The sequence below is a fragment of the Colias philodice genome, chromosome 19, assembly GCF_061535455.1.
Source record: "Colias philodice isolate Cphi_HAF_F1 chromosome 19, ilColPhil1 Martin Lab GWU primary, whole genome shotgun sequence".
Taxonomy (NCBI): domain Eukaryota; kingdom Metazoa; phylum Arthropoda; class Insecta; order Lepidoptera; family Pieridae; genus Colias; species Colias philodice.
In genome coordinates this window covers 3996800-4023988 of record NC_143104.1, presented here as the reverse complement: position 1 = coordinate 4023988, position 27189 = coordinate 3996800, and the positions used below count along the sequence as shown (strand labels likewise).

Below are 27189 nucleotides of genomic sequence, written 5' to 3'. Positions count from 1 at the left end.
TTTAATGAATGTTTACTCTTCTAATAATTAAAATTTACAAAAGGCAAATTTTTATTCAAAAAACATAAAATTCGTAGACATTCTGGTTTTAGGCGATTTTTTTTTCAGTCTGGATGTTTCCAGCCGTTGAAAAAAGTCTTTCCGAAGCGACTGTACCTACATGGCTTCAGTGAAAAATATTTTTGGGCGAGTTTTTTCTGACTTGGAAAATGGACATCTTCTCGCCAAAAGGCCAGTGGATCAGCAGTCTCTGCACACGTCATATTTTTACGCGCGATTTTTAAATCTGTAGTACCTAAATAGAGTTGCGTACAAAAATATTCGTTTTTAAATATTCGTATATTCGCCGAATACGAATATTCGGTAAATGTCTACTATTCGGCGAATACGAATATTCGTATTCGTATTCGTTGCATCACTAATTATGACAAAACTATAAGAACCAATTGCAACCAGTTTGACAAGTTACCTAAGTACTTAAGTAGGTTGGTACTTTTTAATATTCCTCATTTACCTATACCTACCTAGGTACCAAAAGGTAGGACAAAATAATCTTAATAACTTTACCCATAATCACAAACGGACCAATTTTTTGCACTGTTTCATTCAACATCGTAAATACAATGTTCCGTGTTCCAAATTAAAATAGTTTCAAAATAACAGTCATTGTGTTGTAGCGTCGCGTGCAATATGGCGGCAGCTCGCGGCGACGCTTCCAAATTCAAAACTCGAGTTATGATGCGTTTACACTCTTGAATTCACTATTCACATCGTCACTCGACGATATATCGATATTTAGTACTGCTTTTGTCTTCCTTGTGGATAGTAACGAATAACGATGTATAGGTACCTATATGCGAATGCGTGCGCTGTTACAGATTCCATAAGATTTGGCATCGCGAAATTATGTTATTGTATACTTATTATTAAGTAAAACATTCGTATATGAGTGTCAACGAATCACCTTTGACACATTCATGGTCCTCTTACTGGTATTACGTCAAAAAAACCGCTAACACGAATACGCGAATCTCAAGGCGAACAGCGAGTGCACTGTTTTAACATGCGTGTTCGTTACTCGCCTCTCTATTCGAACGTGTAAATGCACCATTCGAATTCGAATATCAATTGTTTTTTTTAAGTCCTCGAGCAAAGGGTTTGCGTGATTCGGCCTGTGCCAAAGTGGCCCGTGCTTTATGAATCTTATTAGGACTTCGGAATTGTTTAAAGTAGCTATTTCGATGAATTATTTTGGTATTTGTGAATTTTATAACATCGTTTTGGTGTCTTTTTTAAACTTTATTGTCTTCATCACTTTGCATATTTAATTATTTAGACTCTTGTCTAGTTATCTACCTAACTAAGTACCTACAATAGTTTGTACGAATAAGCTAACATAATATTTAGGTATTTAATATTTTTATTTTGTTTAATTTCACTTGAGTTTTACTTATTTTTCAGTGTAGCCTGTAGGTATTCAGATTTATTAGTAGGTAACTCGAAGATAACCACAGGCTGCTAATGAATCAAGGAGTTTCAGTGAGGTCATATAGTATATGACCTCATTATTATGGGTCACTGTTTAGTTGACTCTACATTTGCTCACACTAACCACTTAGCATAATTATTAAGTAGGGTAAGTAGACTTTATAGGATTTTCATTCATAACAAAAACAGCTCAAAAGATTTTGATGATTCTTAAAAATTAAAATGTCTTTGTTAGAAGTATGCTGGAAATAAAGACCTGTATATAAATCAAAATCTTAGTTTAAACATATCTATATATCTACCTATAAGATATACCTAACCAAATATCTCTTACCATATTGGTTTCTTATATTTTATATTTATTATAGGTAGGTACCTACTTATCTATAAACTAATTTAAGGGATTGAAATATGTTCTTATCTTTCATACTTCATAGATACGAAAAACGATCTATACCTAATGAAAACATATTCCCAAAAAGCAGGTCTATATGATAATCTAGAGGGATACCTTTTTGCATACTAAATTCCATATGTACCTAACCTAAATAATATACCTACCTACAACCAAGGAAAGTTACCTAGAAGATATTATTTGAAAGAATTCATACGTTGATCGGGTGTCAGGTACCTATAAAAGTAAATAAATATGAAATTGTTGTAAAAATTTCACTTCTTAGTATTTCTGTTGGATGTTTTTAATACTAATGTATCCTTTTTCTTTTATTTGAATGCTACACAATGAGCATATATAAGTAGGTACCTAACGCTTTCTCCGAGACTTATTATTAAAGTCCTACTGATTTAGGCTTAGGTACTGTGGTCCATAATAACCCAAATTTTACGGAATGAAGTTAGAAAGATCCACTTATACATATATTCAAATGTAATAAGGGCGATTACACATTGTGCAATATTTTTTTGGTATTAGCAAAAACAACCTATTAAGAAAATAAATATATACCTAAATAGTACCAAAATACATAAAGTATTTAGTACTTACCGTAAGTTTACTGTCAGTACTATATGCATCTGTCAGGTACATTAAAAATAGATCCAATTTCTTTTGAAAAATACAAGGAACTATGTAATTTATTTTAGCTACTTAGCATGTACCACTAGGTACATTTTCTATCTACCAACATTCACTGGAAATATACAATAAAATGTATAGAATGAATAAAATCTCATCAAAACGGAAAATTAAAAACCGTTTTCAGGATAGACAGCCGCATACGAACGCAGCCTTACAAAATCGCGTGACGCTCCACTAAAACATAGGAACATCGTTCTTTTGTGAATTAGAAGTGTTCTTCAAAACAAATTGCTGACAAGCGGCAGCGGGACGTTCCAATTCTTATTTTGAATTTGAATAAACCGCGGCTAATTCCTTTGCTATTATTGACCGAGAACAATAAAAATGCACCCTATTAAATTAAAGTAAGAATCATTTTCGAATGCAACGAAATTTTCAGCCAGTATTTTGGCAGCAAATTAAGGGTTCGGATACATTGTCAGATTTAAATTTTGAAACAAGTTTTGCGTGGTTGGCACTAAGATTTTGACGAGCTATAATTAACTGAGCTGTCCTAGAAATATTATCGTTAAAATTTCTACGGCAATTAATTTTGGGTAGGTATACCTAAATCTAGATGTTAATTTAATGAACATCTTTTTTATGATGTAATTAATATTTTAAGTAGAAACTTTTGAAACCAGAGCTCAGCAAAAGTTGTGTACCTTTATATTATTAGGTATCTACTATATGTACCTTTTCAGTTCAGAAGTTATGATCTATACTTTTATTTAATTTGGGTATCTAATAATATATAGTAATTCAAAACAGATAATTAACCTAGCTCTATTCATGCAAAGTGTTCGTATAAGATTCATATTTTTAAAATTATGAGACTATTTCAAAAAGTGGGGCATCTATCCCAGTTTACCCTTTATATTTCACATCGAACCACATTTAAATAATCTATGTAAGCACTACTGCCAAAATATCCTCATATTACATTTAACAAGAAAACATTTAAGACAAGACAATCTATCATCAAGAATTTTCATTCATATTGTCGTATGAAAATCGCTCGTGTGTTCCCAGCTTTATTATTTAAATCATGTATCGTTCTATCGTATTTGATGAGAGTTTATTATCTGTGGTATTATGTAAATGAAAGGACTGGCGCTTTGTGTCGACATCTGAACAATAATGGTATTGGCTACTGCGTTAAATATTGAAAATCTATTCGAATTTAGAACTATGGTAGGTATTTTTTTAAAGTGCATTCTTTTTAAATTTAACGCATGTTTTGGGATAGGTACTCTACCTCGTCTCTACATTAATACAAAATATTTTTAACCGATTTAAGCTTGATTTTTAATTCAAAAATATTCTACCGCTTACAAGCCGCGTACCTACAGGCTACAATATAAAAAAATATGTCTTAGTAACATAAATAACCCATTGCTTTAAGATCGGTAGCATATTGCATAGGTAATAATTCCTTAATGTTACATTTACCCGTAGGTATTTTTAGAAGAGCTTTTAAATCAACATACCTAATGTATCTAACAAATAACATGTACATATTTTTTTATAGAGTTGGTACATATTTTATAGAGTAGGTACATTCACTTATTTAGATATAACAAACTTTAAGGGACGTTCAAACGTATCTACTACAAAACGTTGTTTGTAATTTTATTGATCTAGTAGATTCGTTAGATCAAACACCGTATAAGTAGGTAAACTTATTTTTGAGTAATTAATTTGTTTCTACAAATTTAATCTACTAATTTCAAGCTATTTCCAACAAGACACAAGCTAACTGAAAAGTTAATGAATGAATAATCTCATATCGATTGTGTCGAATGTCGTATCGAGTGACGTGACATACCACGCGACACAGCTTTGACGTCGCGTGCGAGTTAATTTTTAAACATCTATTATCGAACGAGTTTGGAATAGGGGTGTTGACTCAGTGTTGTTGGAAACAAGGTTGTATAGGACGATTCGTTTTTAACCGACTGAGAAAGGAGGGTTATGTTTTTCGAGTGTATGTGTAAACCTGAGGACAGATTATGTTTTATGACTAACATCTCTGAGTGTACCAGTGTATTGAATACTTAAGTAGATAATACATAGGTATATATAATATGTAGTAGGTATGTTCTATTGGGATCGGAAACAAAAAAGAAGAAATAAACTTTGTGCCTATTTTTATAAAAAAAAATTATCTACTAGATTGCTGAGTGCTGACTAGCCCGGATTTACCCGGGAATATTTAATAAGTTATTTTACCTAAAGCATAAATGACTCGATATTAATATATATACTTATGTAGCTTTATAATGGTAGTTTTCAATATTGGTCTATTAAGTAGTGAATAAGTTATATACCGAGGCACTAAATGAAATCGTAGGTAATAATATTTCTATAACGTCTATTCGTCTAAATTATCTACCTAGTCTAAATATCTAAGTATTTTTTTACTTATTTGACTGGATTCCTGGTTAAGTTATAACTTAATTACTACAGAATTGGTAGGATAATGTTTTAAATCAGCATAATATAATAAAATAAAATATTTTTTTAAAGTGAAATGGTAGTTTTAAGATGGAATTAATTTACTCCGACTGTAATGACACTTCATTAATATTTATGAAACAAATGATTCATTATTATTTTATTAGTAGTTAATATATCAAAATATAACATTTTCGAGAAGAAATAGAGCTAAATTAAGAAAAATATAGATATAAAAATAAAACGACAGTTTAGGAAAATTTTTGAAACCATTTATTACACACTGTTTGGCAAATAATGATTTATTTATACACAATTATTATAATCTCACATTATTAATACTTTTTGGTACTTATCTAATAATCAATTAATATAAGAAATTCACACGAAGCTTTACAAATTACATTTCTTACAACTATTGATAGAATTTTACTGAATAAATCGTATTTAGCACCAAAACATTTACATAAATAGAAAAACGAATCACAAGAATTTTTACATGAAATTTTATCATTTACAATATCGTCTATATATACATATTTATTTATTGCACAAATATGGAATGTCTAGAAATTTATATGGATTACATTTACGTATATTTTGTCAAATTGCAAGTCATTTACAGCTTTATAGTTAATTTATTACGAAACATTACAAATTAGAAACCTACTAATTAGTTTTATAAGTATCATTTACATTTTAATATTATTTACACATTAATACTAAAACTAATTACGATCACAAATGCACTGGATTTCAATAGTCAAACCATAAACGGTCACGTCATCATCTTATCGTTTCTTTGAGAATAATGAGATTCCGTATGAATATTCCTCTTAGTTCTCGAGAAGAACGCCGCGTTGCAACCGTTGATGGAACAGCGATGTAACAGTTGCGCATGTGCCGTTTCACAATGCGCCTTCAGGCCCGACAAGTCCTTGAAGCTCTCTCTGCAACCCCGACATGGATAGCAACCATCTCTATTCGGTCGCGGCGCTTCGTCCTCGACGCAGTAATTCAGTTTTGGCAGCGGCGGCGGCGAATAATTTTGATTCTGACACCCAAACGCATTAAGATTCGGAGGTAAGAAGCCGAACGGGAGAGGAGCGAAATTTGGGAGCATGCCAAATGGTGTGAACAGAAACGGATGCTGATTGAACATGTCACGACTATTTAAATAGGACTCGGGTAATAGAGGTGGATAGGACGCGGTAATCGGCAGGTGGGATAAGGGATTTTTAGGTTTAGCTATGTCTTTCGCTCGATAGTATTTCGTAGATTCTATGTACGGCACGGGACGCTCGTCGTCACTGTATTTCGACATTAGATCAATTTGTTCTCGAGTCTTTTCTATTATTCTGTACTCGTCTTCGGGTCGCGAATCTTCGGCTAATAATATTTTCTTGTGCAATGTTAAGTTCGCGCTGTGTCGGTCTCTACTCCGACGCGTTGAGAATGCAGCTTTACATCTTTCGTTGTTGCATTTGTACATAACTTTTAGGTGTGCGTTTTGGTAGTGAGTCTTAATGATGAATATATTTTGAAATAGCTTATCACACACCTTACATTTTAAGGGATTCTTCGTATCGATAGGAATATCGGTGGTTGTGATGAAGAAACCATCGTCGAAGTGCCCATAGATTTGACCCTGAACATCTTCTGAGTTGTAATCGTAGCTAGATACGGATGATGAAGGTGATCTGTCAGAGAAATCGGTGAAGTCATTTACGCACACATTGTAAGAACCAGTTGGAGCGTTGATATCATTCTTCTTTGGAATATTTGGAAAGTTGCCTTTCGATAAACTTTCCAATTTCTTTAAGGAGTTTTCAGAAGAAAACTGACTAGGAGAAAAGGTTTCGTTGGGTTTGTTTAAGTCTTGTCTATCGACGGGCTCCTCTTTGATGCGTAAATCTTCAACAGGATAGGTATTATCTACAGGTTCTTCCTTAATTGTGGCTAGATTAGGCGAAGCTGGTTTATTGTCTTCTTGATTTTTGTTATCATTGTGCGTCTCACTCTTAGGAGTTTCTGAGTTATCAAATTTTGCTTTCTTCAAATTGAGAGCTTCATTTTCATTGTTATGATCATCATCATGTTGGTTCTCACTAACTCGTTCATTTGTCACATAACTGTTATGTAAGCGTGTAGGGTTCAAATTCTTTCGTTTCCGTTTCATTATCTCTGGGCTGATATTTTCATCTTTTTTAGACTCGAAGCTTTCATTATTGTCACTTGTACTTCTGTGGTCGTATTCTGTTTCTGAATCTTCTATTGATCCATTTGTTTTGTTCATTCGGGAGTAGTAGTCTGATTGATCCATATGGTGATCATTTTCATCATCGTCATCATCACCTGTGACCACCACAATTCCATCATCTTCGTCTGACTCTCCTTGACCATCATGCTCTTTAGTTTCCACTGAACTGGATTCACGACGAGAAATATGTGTATGTTCCATTGCAGATCGAAAACTCATTCCCAAATTGTTTTTATATTCCATGGGCATATTTGAAGGGAATTGTCGCATGTTGTGAGATGAATTTAAGAGCGGATATGAACTAAAAGCATGCATAGGATTCATCACTGGTGGCATATTTAAACCCGCAGCATGTGGCGATATTAAAACTGGGTGCGATTGTGCGCTTCTTCCATCGTGAGGCGAGATTTTTCTTCTTAAATGTGGCGAGTGCAACTTCGGGTTTGGGTTAGCACTGTGCCTATTTCTAGATCTCCTCGAACTGAACATCATGCTGCATCCTTCAACTGTACATTTGTGCATTTCTCTTAGGTGGACAGCAGAAAAATGAATTTTGAGAGCACCTTTATCGCAAAACGTCTTCAAACACACATTACATTGTACTCTTTTCTTGCCAGTGGTGGGGTTTATGAAATGAGTGCCCAAATTTAAAGGCATGTGCGAAGTATTCCATTGTCTTTTCGGTGAGCTCAAACACTTTCCAATCATCATGTCTCTCGTTTGTTGTGCCGCTTCTGTGTACGCGTCTTTACTTAAGTTAAGTACGTTATCATCGTCTGATCTATCTTTGGTTACATTAATACTGGTTTTGTTTTCTAATCGCTCTGCAGGCTTTGACATTTGTGGTAACAGAGCTTGTAACGATGCTAATCCCATCGGGTTTTGACTAAGAGCAGCCACCATAGCTGCCGGGTGGGAGAATGTAGACGGCATGGACATGTTAGGAATAGGCAAATTTGGAGGCAATTGGAAGTTAAAGAATTGGCTTCGCATTAAATCTACCGCACTTTTTTCTGACATATCCTGACTATGATTTCGGTTGTTATCTTTGTTGTGGGATGTTCGCTCGTTGTGATTAGAACTGATGGGTTCTTCGTGTTTATATTTACGAAAATCGAACGGTTGCATATTTTGCAAATGGTTTAGTGGGGAGGAAGTAACGGGACTGGTAGTAGAAGCAGGGCTAGATGAGGTAGATTGATACGTTGGCTGTCTTACTGTGGGATTGGGTGAAACTGTAGGTGACGTCATATGTGGGGACTGGTTATGTTCTGGGGTATAACGGTTGACAGGTGACATAGCTTCCTTCTTCACATTCGTTGCACTATCTAAAGAATTACTTCTATTCTCCTTCTGAATACTGTTTAAGTAGTCCAAATTCTGTTTCATCTCTAACATGTGCTGAAAGTATTTCATAGATTCTTCGTTGCGTGCATCTTTTCCACTTCTTTCGATTAGCTTTCTAAACTCCTCCTCTAACTTCATCTGTTCAAATGCTCGAGCATCTGAATGATCCATACTCTTGTCTCTAATCTGTTCATAATCTTGACTGGATGGAGGGGAAGGCATTCCATTTTTCTTATAGATAGGAAGCAAAGAGGTTTTGTGAAGAGCTCTCGCCTCTTGTAGTTTTAGTATTTGCTGAAGAGCCATATTGTGTTCCGGCCCTCGCCCGTTCCATCGTTCCGAAGTACTCGACTGCGATTCCTGTAAAGAAAATAAAGCTGAGTTTAATATCAAACAAAAACAACTATAGAACATTATGCTAAAGGTAGACATTAGCGTTTTTGTAGCCGAATTGAATGCGTGATTACTTCTAAATTCTATATCTAAATAGGGAATTTAAATACGGGTTCATAAATGCTTCTTCAAAGTAACAATCAGGTCGACACAAAACCACACCTTGCGTTTTCAAAGACTAATATCAAATTAATTCCGAGAACCGAGAGCAATTGGGTAAAATTGTGTAAAATGACGGTTTCGAGTCGAGCCAAGGAATAGAAAAGTGGTTTAGTGTCGCGTGTTTGGAGCGATTTAATCCGAAAACGAAATTACTATTCATTTGTTAAGTATTTGGGGCCGGTTCACGCTGTCAAAGTTAAATTTTAGTTAATTTAACCACTCCTTCTAACTTAAGTTTAATATAATGATTATTATGTTTTCAGTGAAACAGAATTGTGAACATGTTTCTATGAAATGATACAGTGAAAAACAAGTATTGATTTTCTTAAAAATTTTTTTAATCAGCTCCTTAATTCAATAAAAATAGGTATAGATAAGTGTATCTGACTATAATAATATACGAGAAGTCATCTTTAAACCAAATAATACTTATCATAGTTCATTATAGTTAGTTTACTACTTTTACAATTATCAATGCCACACAAATTATCTCTAAATATGCAACCTGTGTAGTCAAGCATTGTATAACAGATTGAATTCTGTTTACACTCAGTACAACCGACCCTTGCGAGTTGCGGTTGATTGTCGCTTCCCGAATCGTTTGTCACTTGATTATACCGTGTAATTCGTGTAACCGTTGGGGTTGCCATATCATTATCCATTCTGACGAAAATTAAATTGTCGTTTGCCCGCGCCGGCGCGTCGGGGGCAATTTTGTGAACTGGCAATCACATTTAAAAAAATCTAATCCCACAAATTATATGTTAATAAAGTGTCGTTTAAATTAAGTATACCCTAGCGTTTGAATTAAATGATAGGGCTTGAGGTTTAAAACTCTCGTGTACTTTTGTTATTATCCTAATGGGGAATTAACCGTCTGGACGTTTGAGGTAAATGTACCGATTATGTAACTTGTAGTTTAGTTTTTAGAAGTCATTATTGGATTTTAGATTATGATTACTTAAAACTTTTTTTTTTCATAGTCCATTTAAAATAACATTTAGGTAAGAATTGAAAAGAGTCCTAGCTGCAAGCATATTTTCACGTCCTCATTGTAAACAGTAAAAAATGAACGTCAACAAAAAAGCGAGCAAACTCGCAATGTTAAGCCGGGTCATTGACCGCGAGTAAAGTGATTATGCACTCGGTTAATCCTTATCTCGTATTAATAAATACCATTCTTGAACGAAAATATGAAGAATTTTGCAATACCCGACCCACGCCTACCGAACAGACAAGCGGACATATATCACGATATTTTTTGTAAAAATTATGCACGGGAAATTTATCGTAAATGCAGCTGCATACGGTTGTTTATTGCTCGCTAGTTCTTATGATAAAAAGCAACATTTTTGTCGTGACATACCGTTCACTGTATGATACATGCATGTAAACAAGTTTCAAGCGCAAAATGCATGGCTTTTTCACGTAATGATCGTATTTAAGACGAACCGGCGACGATTTTCGTGAGAAACTTGAAATGACATAAAACGTATTTTACAAAATGTGAAAAAATTATGGATAAAAGATTTATTTTTTGAAATGCTGTTTTTCCATTTAATAGATACATTATGTATTAATAAAACTATCATGTAACAATTAGGTCTAGCTAGTAAAATAATTAAAGCTTTACTAGCTAGACCTAAATGTTATAACACTTTCCTTACATGTTCTTAATTATTTTTTATTTACTACCTACCTAGATAACTGCTAATAAAAATTATACACAAACATAATATTTGACTTCTTACAAATTTTCGCGCCAACTTATAAAAAAAGTATAAATCCAACATGGCGTCCGCGTCAGTACATAGTCAAGCATTATTCCCATATGAATGTCGACATCAAACACAACGCGTGTATCAATATTTGTCATTCGTTTAACAATAGCATCATGGCCGCGTGGGTGGGCATTTGTTTGGTTTTTAATTTAATTAACGTTATCTCTGGTCTTCTACAATTGGTCTTAATGGTGCCCATGCGCTGTTATGTTTGCATGTTATGCGCTTAACCAGAAAGTTCAAAAGTAAAAAAAAAAGTATGAATATAAATAAAACAATGAATATCTACCTACAAATAATACAAAATATCTAAATACTACAAAAGTTATTAGAATTTTCGGGTTAGGAAATAGGATTTAAAACACCTAGCTACAGCCTACATAACAAAGCTTTCCAAATTTTCTACACAAAAACAAAAACAAACAAAACGCACAGACCTACTATTAAATAAATTAATTAATTTCCTATTCAAATAATTCAGTAATTATTATTCTTATTTATTACCCACTACATTTCTCTTTTAATTTGTAATAGCCTGATAGTTGGACTTTACACAATAATTGCACACTAAATCGTCAATATAAGTAGATGTAGTCGAAAACATTAACTTGTATGTCAACTTTCTATTAGGATGAGTTCACAACGTCTATAGTCTTAAGAATTAAGTGTACGCTATTATACCCATGATACTTTAGACTCTTAAGTTTAGAGTTACCCACAACATGCCCATTACAAGGACATTATAACATGTCCTCATTATCTCTGATACAATTTAGATTCCATATAAAATTATCCTCCTTTCAATCGCTTAACTTTAATACATGTAATGATACAGTGAGGACAAGTATGGTGCGTTCGGCTTATCTTAATCTCGGCTTACGGCACCTCATGGCGTCGTTATGGGTATTAATAATAATTGGATAAGCCAGAGGTCAAATATCGATCAGACTTTGTTAGTTGTCGAGCAATTTTCTATAGGCGTCGGCTGACTGGCGCTTTTTTAGTTTTCCTATATTTCTATAAGTATTAAGTACTCTCGGAGGAGGTGCGATAACGTTTTACACTAGGTTAAAAATAAACCCGGGATATGCAGCAAAAGCTATCTATCGATTTTTTCATTTTATATTGCAGTTAAAGTGAGTTTTTTAAGTCACCTGGATCTTGACTAGAAGTTCAAACTCAAACTCAAACATTTATTTTTTCAATTAGACTTCTTTTAGAAGCACTTTTGAAACTTCATTAGGTACATATTTTTAACATTTACCACCGATTCGGAAAGCAGTATCTGTCTACGGAGAAGATGCTCTTTTAAATGATGTCAGTTTTACAATGTCATTTTACAAAATAACTAAAATAATCATATAAATAATATGCAAAAGAACTGTCCTGTGGTTTTTACGCGACAACCCTCCATGGGTTTTTATCGTCCATATAGTTTATGTATTTGTTACAGTTTGAGCAGACCTAATTTTACTTAGTGGAAAGCTAACACGTATTTTACAAATAGTTATGACATTGATATCGATAACAAGTTACTATTCTAGCCAGGAAGTTTAAGGTTTCTTAATGGAAGAAGTAGGCACTACACTTGAAATGACAGGGTAAATTACCTTATGATAGTCATCTTCCCACCAACGCTTAACAAATTGGGTGAGTTTGCTCAAACTGCCGTCCAAATCGTCACACATTTTCCACAACTATACACCACATCAACACACACCAACTGCACTAAGACGGTTAACTTCAAATGTCACTAAGCTGCCGTCTGTCGCAAGACTAATGATGGGCTTACCAGATCACAGGAGCCACCGCTCAAGGGTGGGGGTAGTTGACCCTTGACTCATATACCTGGCCCACTGATAAGGGAAAACAATAGGGATTACCTGTCTCGTGCCACTTGCTCTGGATTATCCGAACTAATTCCTTTTATAACCTTTTGTTTTGTTTTACAGTTCGCTGTTTCAACTTTTGCTTTTGGGGAAATGCGCATTGAAAGTCAGCTTGGAGCATGTTGTAAATCATGAGACTGAAACAGTAACTTTAACATTCAATGTGATTTTTGTAAGAATTTTGCCTATAGAAAGTTGAATAGACGTATTACGAACGAGTGTTGTATTTTATTTGAAAACTTTGACAAAAAGTAAGTAATAAGTTTTTTTAGGTTTAATTTACTCAAGAGTTAGTCAAGACTCAAGATGTTATTTCAAAGAAGTTTCTTTGAGATTTCAAAGTTTAATACCGGTAAATTTTAAAAGTTTTCTTATCAATAGGTATTATGAAATTGAAAGTTTGTCCGATTAGTTACTTGAACGAGTTAATTTAAGGAATAGCTTTGAATTGAAAAATTATTTTTGCATTTGGATTATTTATGGACTATCCATCAATATTACTTTAATGACTTCATTATAAAACCAAGCTACGGTAAATTGGAATTATGAGAAATAAAAATTGAATAAATATGAATCCTTTTAAATTATATTGAACATTTTTATTATGTTAGGATTTTTATTATGTCATATTGGAGTATCTTACTTTGTAGCGGTGGATAATTTTTATACAATTATAATAAGTTTATATTGCGATAATTAATGTAAAAATGCTAAAACCTGCCTCACAAATTTACAAATATTTTATACTTATACTATCAGTAGGTAGACCGTACCTAGTTACTTGTTAAAAATTTATTTTTCCTCATTTTAAAAACCTATATATTCCATACACATTAGCAAAGATAATGTTACACGATGTTTACAACGTCTTTTCACGAGTTCTCTAAAACTGATAAGGAACAACAAACAAAAACATTGACCCAAATATTTTATGACGCGTTAAAAAGAGACAATGGTTTTCCGAAAAGCGCCGCTTCGTTTGAAGAATACCGTATGTGAGACACGTCGAGAAGGTTTAGCGAAAAACGTATAAAAAAAATTGCGCGTGATGGCCAACAATAGTACATTTACCCTACTGATAAGAATGTATTGTTTAACCTTTGCCATAGTTTGCGAAATTTCTTTACAAAAGACCACGTTTGCAGTTCGGGAAACCACTGGTGTATATAATATGTTAGTTTTGTTAATGTTTTTTAGTTTATTATTATTTGTAAAAATTATCTGCTTGAAATGTAAGTTTTTACGAATGACTTAATATGGAAAGTTTTGTGATTACCTACAGTCAACATTGACGATTATAAGTACATAATATAAGACGAAATCAGGTTAGTCTTGATTTTACTAAATTCATACAATTAACTAGCTGTGCGGCGCGGTTTCACCCGCGGTCGAATGCGCGGGCAAAAGCAACAATAGCTTATTTTATATTCGTGTACGTAGGTAAGCTATATGAAAGTATCATCAAAAAATTTGATGGTTTCAGCGGCTTTGCACGAATGACTTAGTTATGAATTATTTTTGTTAAAAAGTCCATTCTGATTTTATCTAGGTATGACAAAAACGGCAAATTGAACTAAGGAAATAATCTTCTCTTATATATAAAAATGAATCGCAAAATGTGTTGGTAAGCGCATAACTCGAGAACGGCTGAACCGATTTCGATAATTCTTTTTTTATTATGTTCCTTGATGTACGAGGATGGTTTTTATGTAGAGAAAACATAAATATTATGTACCACGGGCGAAGCCGGGGCGGACCGCTAGTTGATTTATAACTACATACCTATAGGTATCTACAAACATAATTAAGTAATCCTATCTTTTTCATATTCAATGAACAAACAGTTTTATGTCCCAGAAGTTTTTACAAATTTTTCCTATTAAAAACAACCACATTAAACCCATTGACCATATCATAGTAACTAAAACGTAGCTACAGGCATGCCATATCACTCAGAACATCTAAAATCGGATAAGAACCAGCCCGAGGCTATATAAAATTACTTTGCACCTAATAATTCTCTTTAGTAATTCACTAAGAAAATCGATTTAATGTTACCGAGTTTAAATATTTAAGAAGAATCAAAATGTTATAATAAATTATAATTAATGATAATTTAGAGCTTTCCTTTGTATAAATTCCCTCAAGTGATTAACAGAGAATACTTAATTAAGAAACATATGATACAAAAAAATTAAAAATAAAATAAAATTTTGGCTATTATATTAAGAGAAACTATCCATTTTGAGCGCTATAAAATTACAGTAAACTAAAGGTGGGTATCGACTTCGCGCTCCAAGAGGTCGAACATTGGCGCGCGCTCCAGCCGCGTGAAATGGATACCAGTTTGGAACGCGCGCCAAAATGTTCGTTGGAGCGGTCGAACGCGGAGCGGTCCGTTCCGTCGGGTGTCGGTTTTTTACCGCGCATCAAACGTGGCGCGCGCGCCAATGGAGACGGGTTTGTCGTATTTTTTGTGTTTGTTGCGCTCCGAGTAATAATTATTATGGATAACCAAAGTTGCCGTAAATTAATTCAGCTATATGGTACGAAAGAAGTTTTGTGGAACAGTAAAATTTCTTCGTATCATAATAAATCGCTTAGAGATCTTCTCTGAGCGATTTATTGGTTGGAGAGAAATCAGTAGTGAAATGGGAGTCCCTGTGCCGGATTTAAAGAAAAAAATGCTGCTGCTGCTTACGAGCACGACTAGCTTCCATGATGAACGGTCAAACACTGGAACAGTTGCCACGCGCGCCAGGCGCGCTTAGTTGATATACTTCAATTATTTGGAACGCGCTCCGCGGAACGCACTCTCGGCGCGGTCATTCATGGCGCGCGCGCCAGGAGCGCGAAGTCGATACCCAGCTTAACTAAATTAACACAATTCCATATACATACCTACCTATTTCACTTTTAACGATCAAACGCTTTACATTCACAGAAGCAAAATCTTATTTCAATTTGCAACTTCTTGTAATATTTGTAAGAATAGTGACTAATATAGGTATTTTTATTTTTTTTACAATAAAAAAAAATAAAAAAAATCTATCAATTGAAATAAATCACTCATCTATACTAATATTATAAAGCTGAAGAGTTTGTATGTTTGTTTGAACGCACTAATCTCGGGAACTATTGATCCGATTTGAAAAATTCTTCTGGTGTTTGATAGCCCATTTATCGAGGAAGGTTATAGGTTATATTATATCTAAGGTATATAACATCACGCTACGGCCAACAGGAGTGGAGCCACGGGGGTGAAACCGCGCGGAGCAGCTAATTTTGACAAATAATTTTGTTGTTATCCTATTAAATATTTAAATACCTAAGTCGAAACTAATTTTAAAATCCCGATACTTTGAAGCTAGCAAAGTTTTTAAAACAGAAAAAGCAATGTCTAAAGAGGATATTGATGTTTTGTTTGACCTTGACCTCCGCGAGCTTTTAGCCCTAAGCGAAAATATAATTTTCCAAATAAATATAAATTTTCGAAATAGAATATCGTATCCAATCTTAGTTTAGACGAAAACATTGATATGGATTTTATAAAGGTTAACAGTCAAAGAAGTGTGGTTGGTATCTTCATATTATGGTTTCTTTCTCCTGAAGATTTTCAACCTTCAATATAGGGACAAAGTACCTACCTACCTACATAATTGTGAAATTTCAGAATTTATATCGTACTAGCTTTGCGCCCGCGGCTTCGCCCGCACAGTCAAAGGAAAACCCGCATAGTTCCCGTTCCCGTGGTTTTCCGGGATAAAACCTATCCTATGTCCCGGGGTAAAAAGTAGCTTAGGTATATTATGTCCTTTCTCGGGTATCAAAATATCTCTATACCAAATTTCATGCAAATTGGTTCAGTAGTTATAAGCCGTGATTGAGTAACAGACAGACAGACAGAGTTACTTTCGCATTTATAATATTAGTATGGATTAATTGTTGCTTTCAAACAAGATTTCATCAGACATTCAAAACATAAGAACATACCTACATGCTACTAGTAGTAGTGCATATATCTACATATTAATTATTATAATAAAACAAAGTCTTCCGCCGCGTTTCTATGTCTGTTCCCGATACACAAAAAACTACTGAACCGATTTTCATTCTGCTTGAAGTGGAAAGACAGAAGAAAATAATTCACGAGTAGCAACCTACATTATTTCAGACACAGTCTTTTTTTAAATTAAATCGATCAGTTTAACAATGGCCGATCCGGAGCGAACGGCTCGTTTTAAATTAATTTTCAAGCGACATAATTTTCTCTATAGGTAGGTAGTAGGTTGTACTTTCGTTAAAGTATCCTATTTGTTTCAATATTGTCTGCGTTGGATCATCTTACTCTACCTATAACCGCAGATTACTAAATAGTTATGCTATAGGTAAAATGGTACTTTATTAAGGATGTACCCTGAGGCATAACGCCTACAAAATACCTAGCATCTGAATTTTCGTGAATTTTTCTTTGGAATATTTACAGGTACGTACAGGCGTAGGTACGTGTTTTATATCATACCTAGTATAAAACAAAGTCGCTTTCTCTGTCCCTATGTCCCTTTGTATGCTTAAATCTTTAAAACTACGCAACGGATTTTAATGCGGTTTTTTAATAGATATAGAGTGATTCAAGAGGAAGGTTTTAGTATATAATTTATTAGGTTTTAGACAAAGCGGGCAAAGCCGTGGGCGGTAAGCTAGTGATGAATAATACTGATTAATTAGTATGGTATAGTTCGAATAAATGCCTTAGTCTGAACTCTGAAACCTAAAGTACCTATGTTCATTCTAGTCTTCGACTAGTCTTGTATCTACGAACTTCAATTGTTTTAATGTCTTTAAAATACCAAAACAAAGATTCATTGAAAGTTGAATCAATGGCATTCAGAAGTCTCTTATGCAAAAATATTTGTAGAGCTAGCTAGAAAGATATAGTCTTTACTATATCACTATTACTAGTCTTGTACCTACCTAATACTTCAATAGCTTTGTAGTCTCTAAAATATTTACAAGACAAAGATAATTTTTAAATTGAATCAATGACATTCAGAAGTCTATTATGTAAAAAAAAGACGTGTGGCACTCGGGGACTGCCGCGGTAAAGCTATTGCATGCTATGCCTTCCAGCCACACCTCCGTGCCCGTCGGAGTGGGGAGCGTGAGGTTTTTTCGTTACGGAATTTCTGGATTCGGAAGGCCCGCGATAGAAGCTATGCAATAGCTTAAAAATCCATATATTTATATTCTTATTACAAGAATTTCAATTTTGATCTCTACGTCCACAGTAGAAGAGGTCATCTAACGTCGAAAATAACTCGATAGTCGATTGTCGATAGATCAGTCTTGTTTATATTTCACTCGAAACGTCTCTGTTTTATTTCAAGTTACCGGAGACTGGACCGATCTTACGATCTCTTTAAATAGACTGCACTGAAAAAATATACCAATTGAATGGTTCTAATTATTTCTTTGTTTTGTGGTTTTATGTGTTTTTGTTTTTAATTAGGTATTATTGTAACTTCCAGTTTTTTCTTTATATGGTTTTTATACTAAAGCTCTTGGAGAAAAATCAAGCGTACCTGTAGAACTAGTTTTGTATACTTGTTTCTTATTTGTTTTTCATCGTAAAATGATATAGCCTGTAGCACACAGGTATCACATATAAAACAGTGAAATAATTTTTGAAATCGGTTCACCAGTTCCTGAGATAAGCGCGTTCAAACAAAAAGCTCAAAAGCTTTTTTATTACAATAAATAGCTTTCCGCCCGCGACTTCGCCCACTTTACATACTTAAACCTTCCTCTTGAATCAGTATCTATTTAAAAAAGCCGCATCAAAATCCATTGCGCAGTTTTAGATTTAGGCATAGGTACAGGGAGAGACAAAGCGACTTGTTTTATACTAGTTATATGTGGTGAAGTGATGTATAATTTTGTAAAATAATTGATTACAATAATAACCAAAAATAACTATTTAACCGACTTCAAAAAAGGAGGAGGTGCTATGCTATGCTTAAATGTTTAAAACTACGAAACGAATTTTGATGCGGTTTTTTAATAGATAGAGTGATTCAAGAGGAAGGTTTTAGTATATATACATATATCTACATACCTAATTTATTATGTTTTAGACAAAGCGGGCGAAGCCGCGGGCGGAAAGCTAGTATATCTATTAAATTCGAACTTACACTTTCTTGTATTAAAATCATAAGAGTTAAAAAAGGAGAGATATTTATATAAACATCAAAACATTTCACAAAAGCTTAAATTAGTAAATTACACTTAAGTTTATTCTTCAAAATTCTTACAATCTTTATTTTCATATGAATGACACAAAATTTATTTATGAAATAGTATTTGTTTATGTTTATTTGTCCTTCAATATTCAACGGCTTCAAGGATTTGGAAGTCTTTTTGTCGATAGCCCGATAGCATTCGTAATATTTTAGAGCACTCTCGTCTCTGAGTACCGATTTCTAATAATAGCATAAATATCTGATAACAGAATAAATAAAATGCTTTTTATTATTTGTAACCATTGAAAACTATTTTTACCAGCCGATAAAAAACTTTCAGTAAAATAGATTCAACTCCGGGCAAAATAAAAAAAATTACCTATCTTAAAATATAATCTACGCGTCAAAAGCTTACAAAAAGCTTGTATTGTAGGTATACTTATTAAATTAATTAATAACCTAATAAATTTCATTGCAAATGCAACAAAAGTTTTGATGCGAACGAAGTCAAGACAAGTTGCGGGTTTTTCATCAATTTAATATGAAAATTTTCAAATACAATTTTTTTAAATAAAATGTCTAGATAACTACCTAGTTGTTTTGTTAAAATATTTTACCCACCTACCATCACAAATAAAATAAAACATCAAAAAAAAAACAGCCCGTTCTATACAAAATGATTAGGTAGAATTCATTTAAATAAAGACATGGACATTTTCTTATTTCAAGCAACTAATTGTTAACAGTCTGTTTTTTCTGTACGTACTGTAAATAAATTGAACACGATAGTAACGTTCTTTTAACAAATAAACAGTTACAGAAGCAGTCATCAGAACCAAATGTTTCAACAATTGCAACCGCGAAGTTTTCTTATCAGTAACGCAGATGAAAAACAAAAGTTGACGGTTTTCTTTAAAAATAAATATACCTAACTAACCTGAATCATGAATGCGCCTGTATATTCACCACTTAAAACAATCCACTACACAGTACATCACAAAAGCACAGTACGTGAACACATATAATTTTATTTTGTACACACACGACCGTCTATCAGTCTGGTTGACCGGACACTGGCTACAGAGCGGGATAAAAGATGCGGGGGTACATACATGCCGAAGGATGCCAAAGGAGTTGGGCAGATGCGACAGGACTCCACAGAAAAGAGACGACTACACTGATGACATTTAAAAAGTGTGTCTCTACTACACCGTGCGTCGTCGCTTCGCTAGTCTGTGGTCTGTAGCGCGGGAATAAAGTTCGGAATTCAAATTTGATCAGAGAACGTACGATGTTTTCGAATCGGCGCGGAGATGTCGTCTAATGTGTCACAATGTAGAGCGTTAGCTCTAGCATGGTGCGAATAGAGGTGGTTTTAGTTTGAATAGTGCGGTCGTTAGGTCCGTTTGGGTCGTTCGGTTTGTGTCGCATTGTGTCGCTGTCGCGTGGGTGCGAGCGAGACGGGCGCACGGGTGCAGCGCGAGGGGGAGTGGGAGGTGTCACCGAGCTTTTTAGGGATTTGGATGAACTGCGCGGATGCGGCACCGACCAGCGGAGTATGGATGTTCACTGCGGATACGTTGTATTTGCGTGATACGACTAATTATAGAGCTTTGATTTTTCAATGAGCTCGCTTGATATTGCAATGTCATTAGTTAATGATCTAGAGGTAACTTACGTAATATAAAATACTTGTATGGACATTGGACAATGGGCATACAATTTTGTTAGAAGGAAATGTTGTTGTTTTTATTTTGTCACGTCATAGGTAATTATTTTATTAAACTTTTAAATAAAACAATCTTTATTCTTGAAGTATATTAGATATGCAGTCATTATAAATTTCGTGCAATGTTTATTTCCTTTTTGAGACATATATCTACTGAAAAATTTATAATTATAAGGATTTTTATTGGAAGAATAAAAAGAAAGATTAATTGAAAAGTAGTAGTACCTAATGTAAGTTTTTATGAATTAATTTTTAATCATTAAATACGAGTCTATCGATATACGAGGCAGATCTTAGAGTAAAAGGTTCACAGACCGTAAGTATGTAGGTACCTACTTACCTAATTAAGAAATTATAAATACATAATATTATTTTTAGGAAAAACCTGTTTTAAAGAAAATTCTGGTTTGATTTAAACTAGATGGCGTTGCAAGAAAAGCTTAGGGTCTTTATAATTTTCTCAAGTTGTGTTTTGTGTTGATTATTAGAAATAATTAGCTCTATAGGTCAGGTTGGTACCTACTATCAATAAAAAGAGTAGGTAGATAATGTAATCCAATCTCTGAAAATTATGAAAATTTATAACTTTTGTTATAATTTAAATACAAAACATAGGTAAGTACCTACGCCTTTTAAATTTTATCTGATTTAGTAATTACAGTGTAAAGCTTCAATAAAACGATAAAACTAAAATGGAACGACGACACCGAAATTTATACAAGTCATAACTTACACTAAAACTTCAATTAGTTTACAAATGTTCACAAAAAAAATCATCAAAATCTATCCATCAATTCGGAAGGTATCATCAAAGTAAAGGGACAAGCAAAAAGCTATTATTACACGATAACGCGAAACGTTTCCAACAAAAACACTGCTAATGAAGTCCAACCAAAGTTTTATTTCGGCATAGTAAAATATCACATCGTAAATATCCGTCAGTCAAAATGTCGTGAAAAAACTGTCCCTTAAATGACTGGCACGCAAAACTGGTTCTTATTACGAGTGCGATAAGGTTATAGCAGATTTCTCAAAAAAAATATTACTAGACGCCGACGCTACAAATGAAACCGATTATAACACCAATAAAATAAAGTTTATAATTGCTTAGCACACTTGGGGATAGACCACGTAGTAAAGGACAAGTTGGGTCACTTTTCGGCGATGTTATTTTTTTTCTAATTTCATGATTTCTTTGGCGGTGCGTTTATTGGGACCGAATGACACGACAGGTGACGATCGGTTTTTTAATACAATGGAGGGTAGAATTGTTAGACGTTTTATTGTGTCCGTATGTCTGCGATGATCGAACTAATTTGGCCGTCTCCAATTTTACGCAGATGTCGTTATGTCTCTGTTAAATTGGATCGCTTTTTATCGTTTCTAGAATATGGAACATTTTCGATTAGTTATAGGTATATCTAAACTAATGATGTTACTGATGCGTTTAAACTTTAAACAACCCTTTTCCCTGATTATACTAACAAGTTTAACAACCTTAGAACTTATAGGAAGGCATGATGTGCGTAAAATTGAGAATGCAATGTGTTATAAATTACCTATGGACAATTTTAAATGGGTAGTTGCACGTTATTGTTAATATAAATTTCATGTATTTGGCAAAGTGGTTTGTAAATTAAAGAGAGGGCTTCAGTATGATTGCATTTGTGTAACTGGAAGGTTTATTTTCTCTTAAATATTTTTCAGCTTTTTCAAGTTATGAAGATAAGCTTTAGTATGATTTACTAAACAAGTTTAAGCTAATTGTACTTATTATCATTTATCACCCACTATTTTCAGATTTTATGTGTCAACCTTTTAGCCTTATGAAAGGAGTTTTGTACGAAAACATAACGATAACGTTATGTTTTCGTTTTAACTGAACTATCACCACTCAATCTTAACCTGATTCAGGCACCTACTCTTATGCAACATTAACTTCAATCTGCCGTCCATACAAGAACAGCTAATCCGTTCAAGCACAAAAGCGACAATAGAACACTACTCGACTTTAAAATTAGCTCCATACATCCATACAGAAATCTCATTATAGCTCCCAACTTCGTAGGTGGTCGGTGACAAAAGAAAATGGCACACCATACCGACAATCGACTCCAACAAGGGAACAATGAACAGAATGTCACCAACGCTTTGTCAAATAATTTTGCGGTGGCGCTACCTCGCAAAAGTGGTCAAAAATCAAAGTCACTTTTTGCTATGCGCCCATATTTTAGGGTCTGTTGACTTGTAATTATAAGTGACACGGGGTATTATGAAAAATGGGAGAGTAATCTTGTTATGGATAATGATATTACAATAGCGAATGCACTTTCACAATATAATATGGAACAGGTTAATAGATTTAAAGCAAAAATAACAAATCCAATTTTTGATACAGCTGGTTTACAATCTTCTGTTATTGTAGCTTTTATATTTGAATTCAATCCTAAGATCTAATCTATTAATCATGAAGTAACTTAATTTTAGAAATTAACGTTAAATCGTGTGCGGTTTTGTATTCAATCACAGTCAGATTCACTCACAGTTCAAAGATATTAACTTACTACATCACCATCTAAGTAAAAAATGTTGAAATAAACACATCAAATAGAGATCCTTAATTGCGTATTTGTTTGCTATCAACAAACACCTTTCTAACGCTACTGACATTACGACACAATCAATATTCATTATTTTATCTCGGCAAGACTTAAAAAGCTTTTAAAGCAATTAACCGTTATTAACAAAAGTGTTATTTAATTGATACGTCAGCTCAATTCAATTGTGGTTTATCTGAATGGTCAATTGTCGGCGTGGCCTTATCTTGGCGTAGAAACGAATTAGAAAGACAGTATTATTTATTATTTTTGACTCGTATCACAATGATGCAAATTACAGCGCTATTAAAAATAATGGAAGACTCAAATCACGACCGCTGTGTAGATGCGTATCGTAAGTAATAATAATCGATACACAAAACAAAAGGTGGAACGTCGTAATTAGAATCGTTAAAATAAAATAACACGACGAAAAGCTGAAATGAACAACAAATATTTTGATTAATTTCATATTAAAAGCCTTACAGGGGTCCCTCGGGTCGGAATTAATGTCGTCGCCGTGAATTATCGAGACATCGAATTGGCCGGTGTCGTGACAAACGCGTATAAATTTCACCACTTTTATGGACAAGGAGACATGCGGGGCTTAGATACGCGCCTTGGTGCACCCCGCGAAATTGTGCTCATAATTCTAAGGCATATTATTACGTGTGCTTGTTATTGTAGCGTATTTTAGCTTGATTATTCATTTAATTTATTTATGGTGTTTTTTTTTCGCTATATAAGATAGTCTATTTATTAATATTGTTTTAATAGTCGATCTCAATAAATAATATTATATGATTTTTTCGTTGTTATGATTAAAATGAGTTATTCTATATGCAAAACCGTCCGAATGTCTTCGATTAAAAAAGTTAGAAAAACTTACCTCCATTTAATAACTAAATATCGTTTTACAGTTTTCTATATGCCCCTTAATAATATAATTGACTTTATTACTTAGTTACAGAACCAAAATTATAATCAACATAATTCTCCGACTGTCAACAACCAATTAATTAAACTTTATACGTTCATGTTGAATATAAAAGTGGTCATTATAAAGAACATTTTCACTCCCAGTGGTTGTCACCACATGCCTTGTTATCAACGGGTGGTGGTGACTTTGAGAGGCCGATAACAAATATACACTATGTAACCCTTATTACTGTTTCTTATGCTAATGTAGATGATTTATTTATTGATTTTTATTATATTATTCCTTGTTAATGGTAATGTGAATTATTTGAAGGTGCGTGTTGGTTAATAATAGTGTGCAGGTTGGAATCGATAGTACCTACCTACTCTATAGCTTACTTGGGTTGGGTTGAATTGGAATAAGAACTGTACTGCACTGAAAGATAATTACTTAAAGATTGTGTATGTGCTTAAACATGAAACGTACAAAATATAAACGCTTGCAGTTAACTTCATAATATCTCAATAATAGAAAGAAATGGATTAGCCCATTAGATTTAGGTACTTAGGTATAAGACGATTCACATTTCTAAAGAAATAGGTTTTAAAAATAAAGTAAAAAAAAAAATCTTTTTCCTTTTTCTCAAGTCGTAACTCCCGATTCCTTTTTAGTCTATGGGCCAACCTGTCAAATAGAAAAAAGCATTTCGCATAGAAGCGCCTTGTGACAATACCGCGAAACAAACCGAAATCAAATAGTCTAATTCCAATACCGTTAATCAAAGCACACATAAATCAATACTATCATACATATTGCATTTAAAGGATCGTCTCATGTTGGTTTAGCGATGTACCAGCTCGCAGCAGGGTCCCCGGTATCGGCTTTTATCATTTTTTTTATCCTGTTCCCTTTATTCGGTTACAAAGGCCGGCGACGATCCCTTGTCTTGATGTTAATGATTTTACGTTTTATTAATCGTTCGATAGAAGGTGAACATGTGGCTTCGTTTTAGTGGGTGTAATACTGTAATAGGTTTTGAATTAAATTGAAATACGAATTTAGATGGCTATCACATAATATAATCGGAAAAATAAATTATAAGAGTCTAGACCAAACTTATCTAAAGGACGAACATAATCATAATTTGAGAACTTACTTCCAGCTCAAATGAACTTGAATAGATACTTCAACCAGTTCAAAAAATAGCATTTTTTATACTAGGTATATCTTTAAGGCTGCAGCTTTCTTATGAAGTAATGGATAGTTTAACCACGGTTTTCGACGGATAAATTATATGAAAAACCGCGTTGCGAATCCATTAAACATAAGCTTACCCGAAGAATGTCTTAAAAGTTAAAACATATACAACACATATAACCTAATTCGTTTAAACTAATAGCCGGCCAAATTAGTGACCTTTTGTTTAAGGCAAGTTTCAGTAATTTCCTCAGCTTGAAATATGGATGTTTGTAATAGGGGGCGTGGTAGCTTTGGGTAAGCGTTTGGGATTAAATACGGCTCTAATCATTATGGTGTGTGATTAATGAGGTCTGGGATTGTGACAATGTATATTAGGGACATAGTTTTGATTTAAAATTTAAATTTTTCTTGGGTGACTACTGACTAGCCTAGTTTTGAAAGGGATTGAAAGGGGATAAAAATAAGGGATAAAAGTATAGAAGATATAGTTTAAGTTAGTCTGTTAAGATGTAGCTTTTTTGATGTGTTGTCTTATTTATGTAAAATATTTAGGTGATTACCTTATTTATAACGTTAGGAGTTAGGACGTAAAATAATACTTAATTATTATAAGAGCCATAAGTAGGTACCTACCTAACATAGTGAAAACTGAAAAATAAATTTAACAATTCTATATTGTAAGTAATATGAATTCAACTACGATCACAATATTATAAAAAAATCAATAAGAGATAAAAAAGATGCGGTACATATTTAAAGATTTAATATTTTTCCCTATATAATCTAAGCAAAATAAGGTCGCTTTAGTAAGTAAAGAATGCTATAGTTAGGTACACTAGAACATATGGTGTATAGGTCATATAATATGGTCATATGAGATCCCATCAAAATTTAATAGTTCGCCATCTTCATACAATGTTCTACATAGAGTAGATTTCTATAGAGATTTTTTACAATAACCAGTTTTAGCACATAATTATCATGGGATGTGGGTATAACGAGATAAATTTCTGTAGGTACCTATTCCTACTTATTCATTAATTGCGAAATTAATTAAATTATTAGATTTAATTTTAAAGTGACTGTTTTGGTTATAAAAAACTTCAAAGGCCCTTCTCTTATTATTTCTATTTCTAATATCACATATCCCCACAATATCATCGAATCAAGTTCATCATGCTACAGCCTACAAGACGTTTCAAAGAACTCTCTATAAAAATATATTACTCTGTTATATTCAGTCTGGCCGCGGCGGGCTAGGCGAAACATCAACCATTTTAATTATCGAGACATCATTAACTATAAATCGGGGTTTCACACACATTCTTCGTATCGATATTAATATTAATCGATTAAGAATAATCGTATCGACTTGATATTAAGAAATTATTTTGGCTTCTATTCGATTAAACATTCTAGGTATTTATTAGTTTTATTATAGATACATATATCTCTATCGTATCTTACTTAGTATTTAAACACGAAAGCTTTTACGTGACATTTTAATATTATCGTGTAATAATTTATTGGACGGATAAGTTTTATCCAAGCATTGAACTAAAATGTAGGTACTTTATATACCTACATTAACTCCAAAGCTCTAAAAAATCATTACCAATCAAATAAAGTATTTACACTAACACTTTAAGGCTT

The 27189-nt window shown here is 33.5% G+C and overlaps 1 protein-coding gene across 1 annotated transcript; it reads right to left on the bottom strand.

The window, feature by feature from the left end:
• Positions 1 to 5354: 5354 nt before the first annotated feature.
• Positions 5355 to 20148, bottom strand: LOC149479888 (uncharacterized). The gene is made up of 2 exons (XM_089707361.1): positions 20029 to 20148; positions 5355 to 8987 (listed from the first exon to the last, which is right to left on the bottom strand). Exons 1-2 carry the CDS (start codon positions 20035 to 20037, stop codon positions 5799 to 5801), a joined length of 3198 nt encoding a protein of 1065 aa, XP_089563487.1. The 5' UTR covers positions 20038 to 20148; the 3' UTR covers positions 5355 to 5798.
• Positions 20149 to 27189: the final 7041 nt, after the last annotated feature.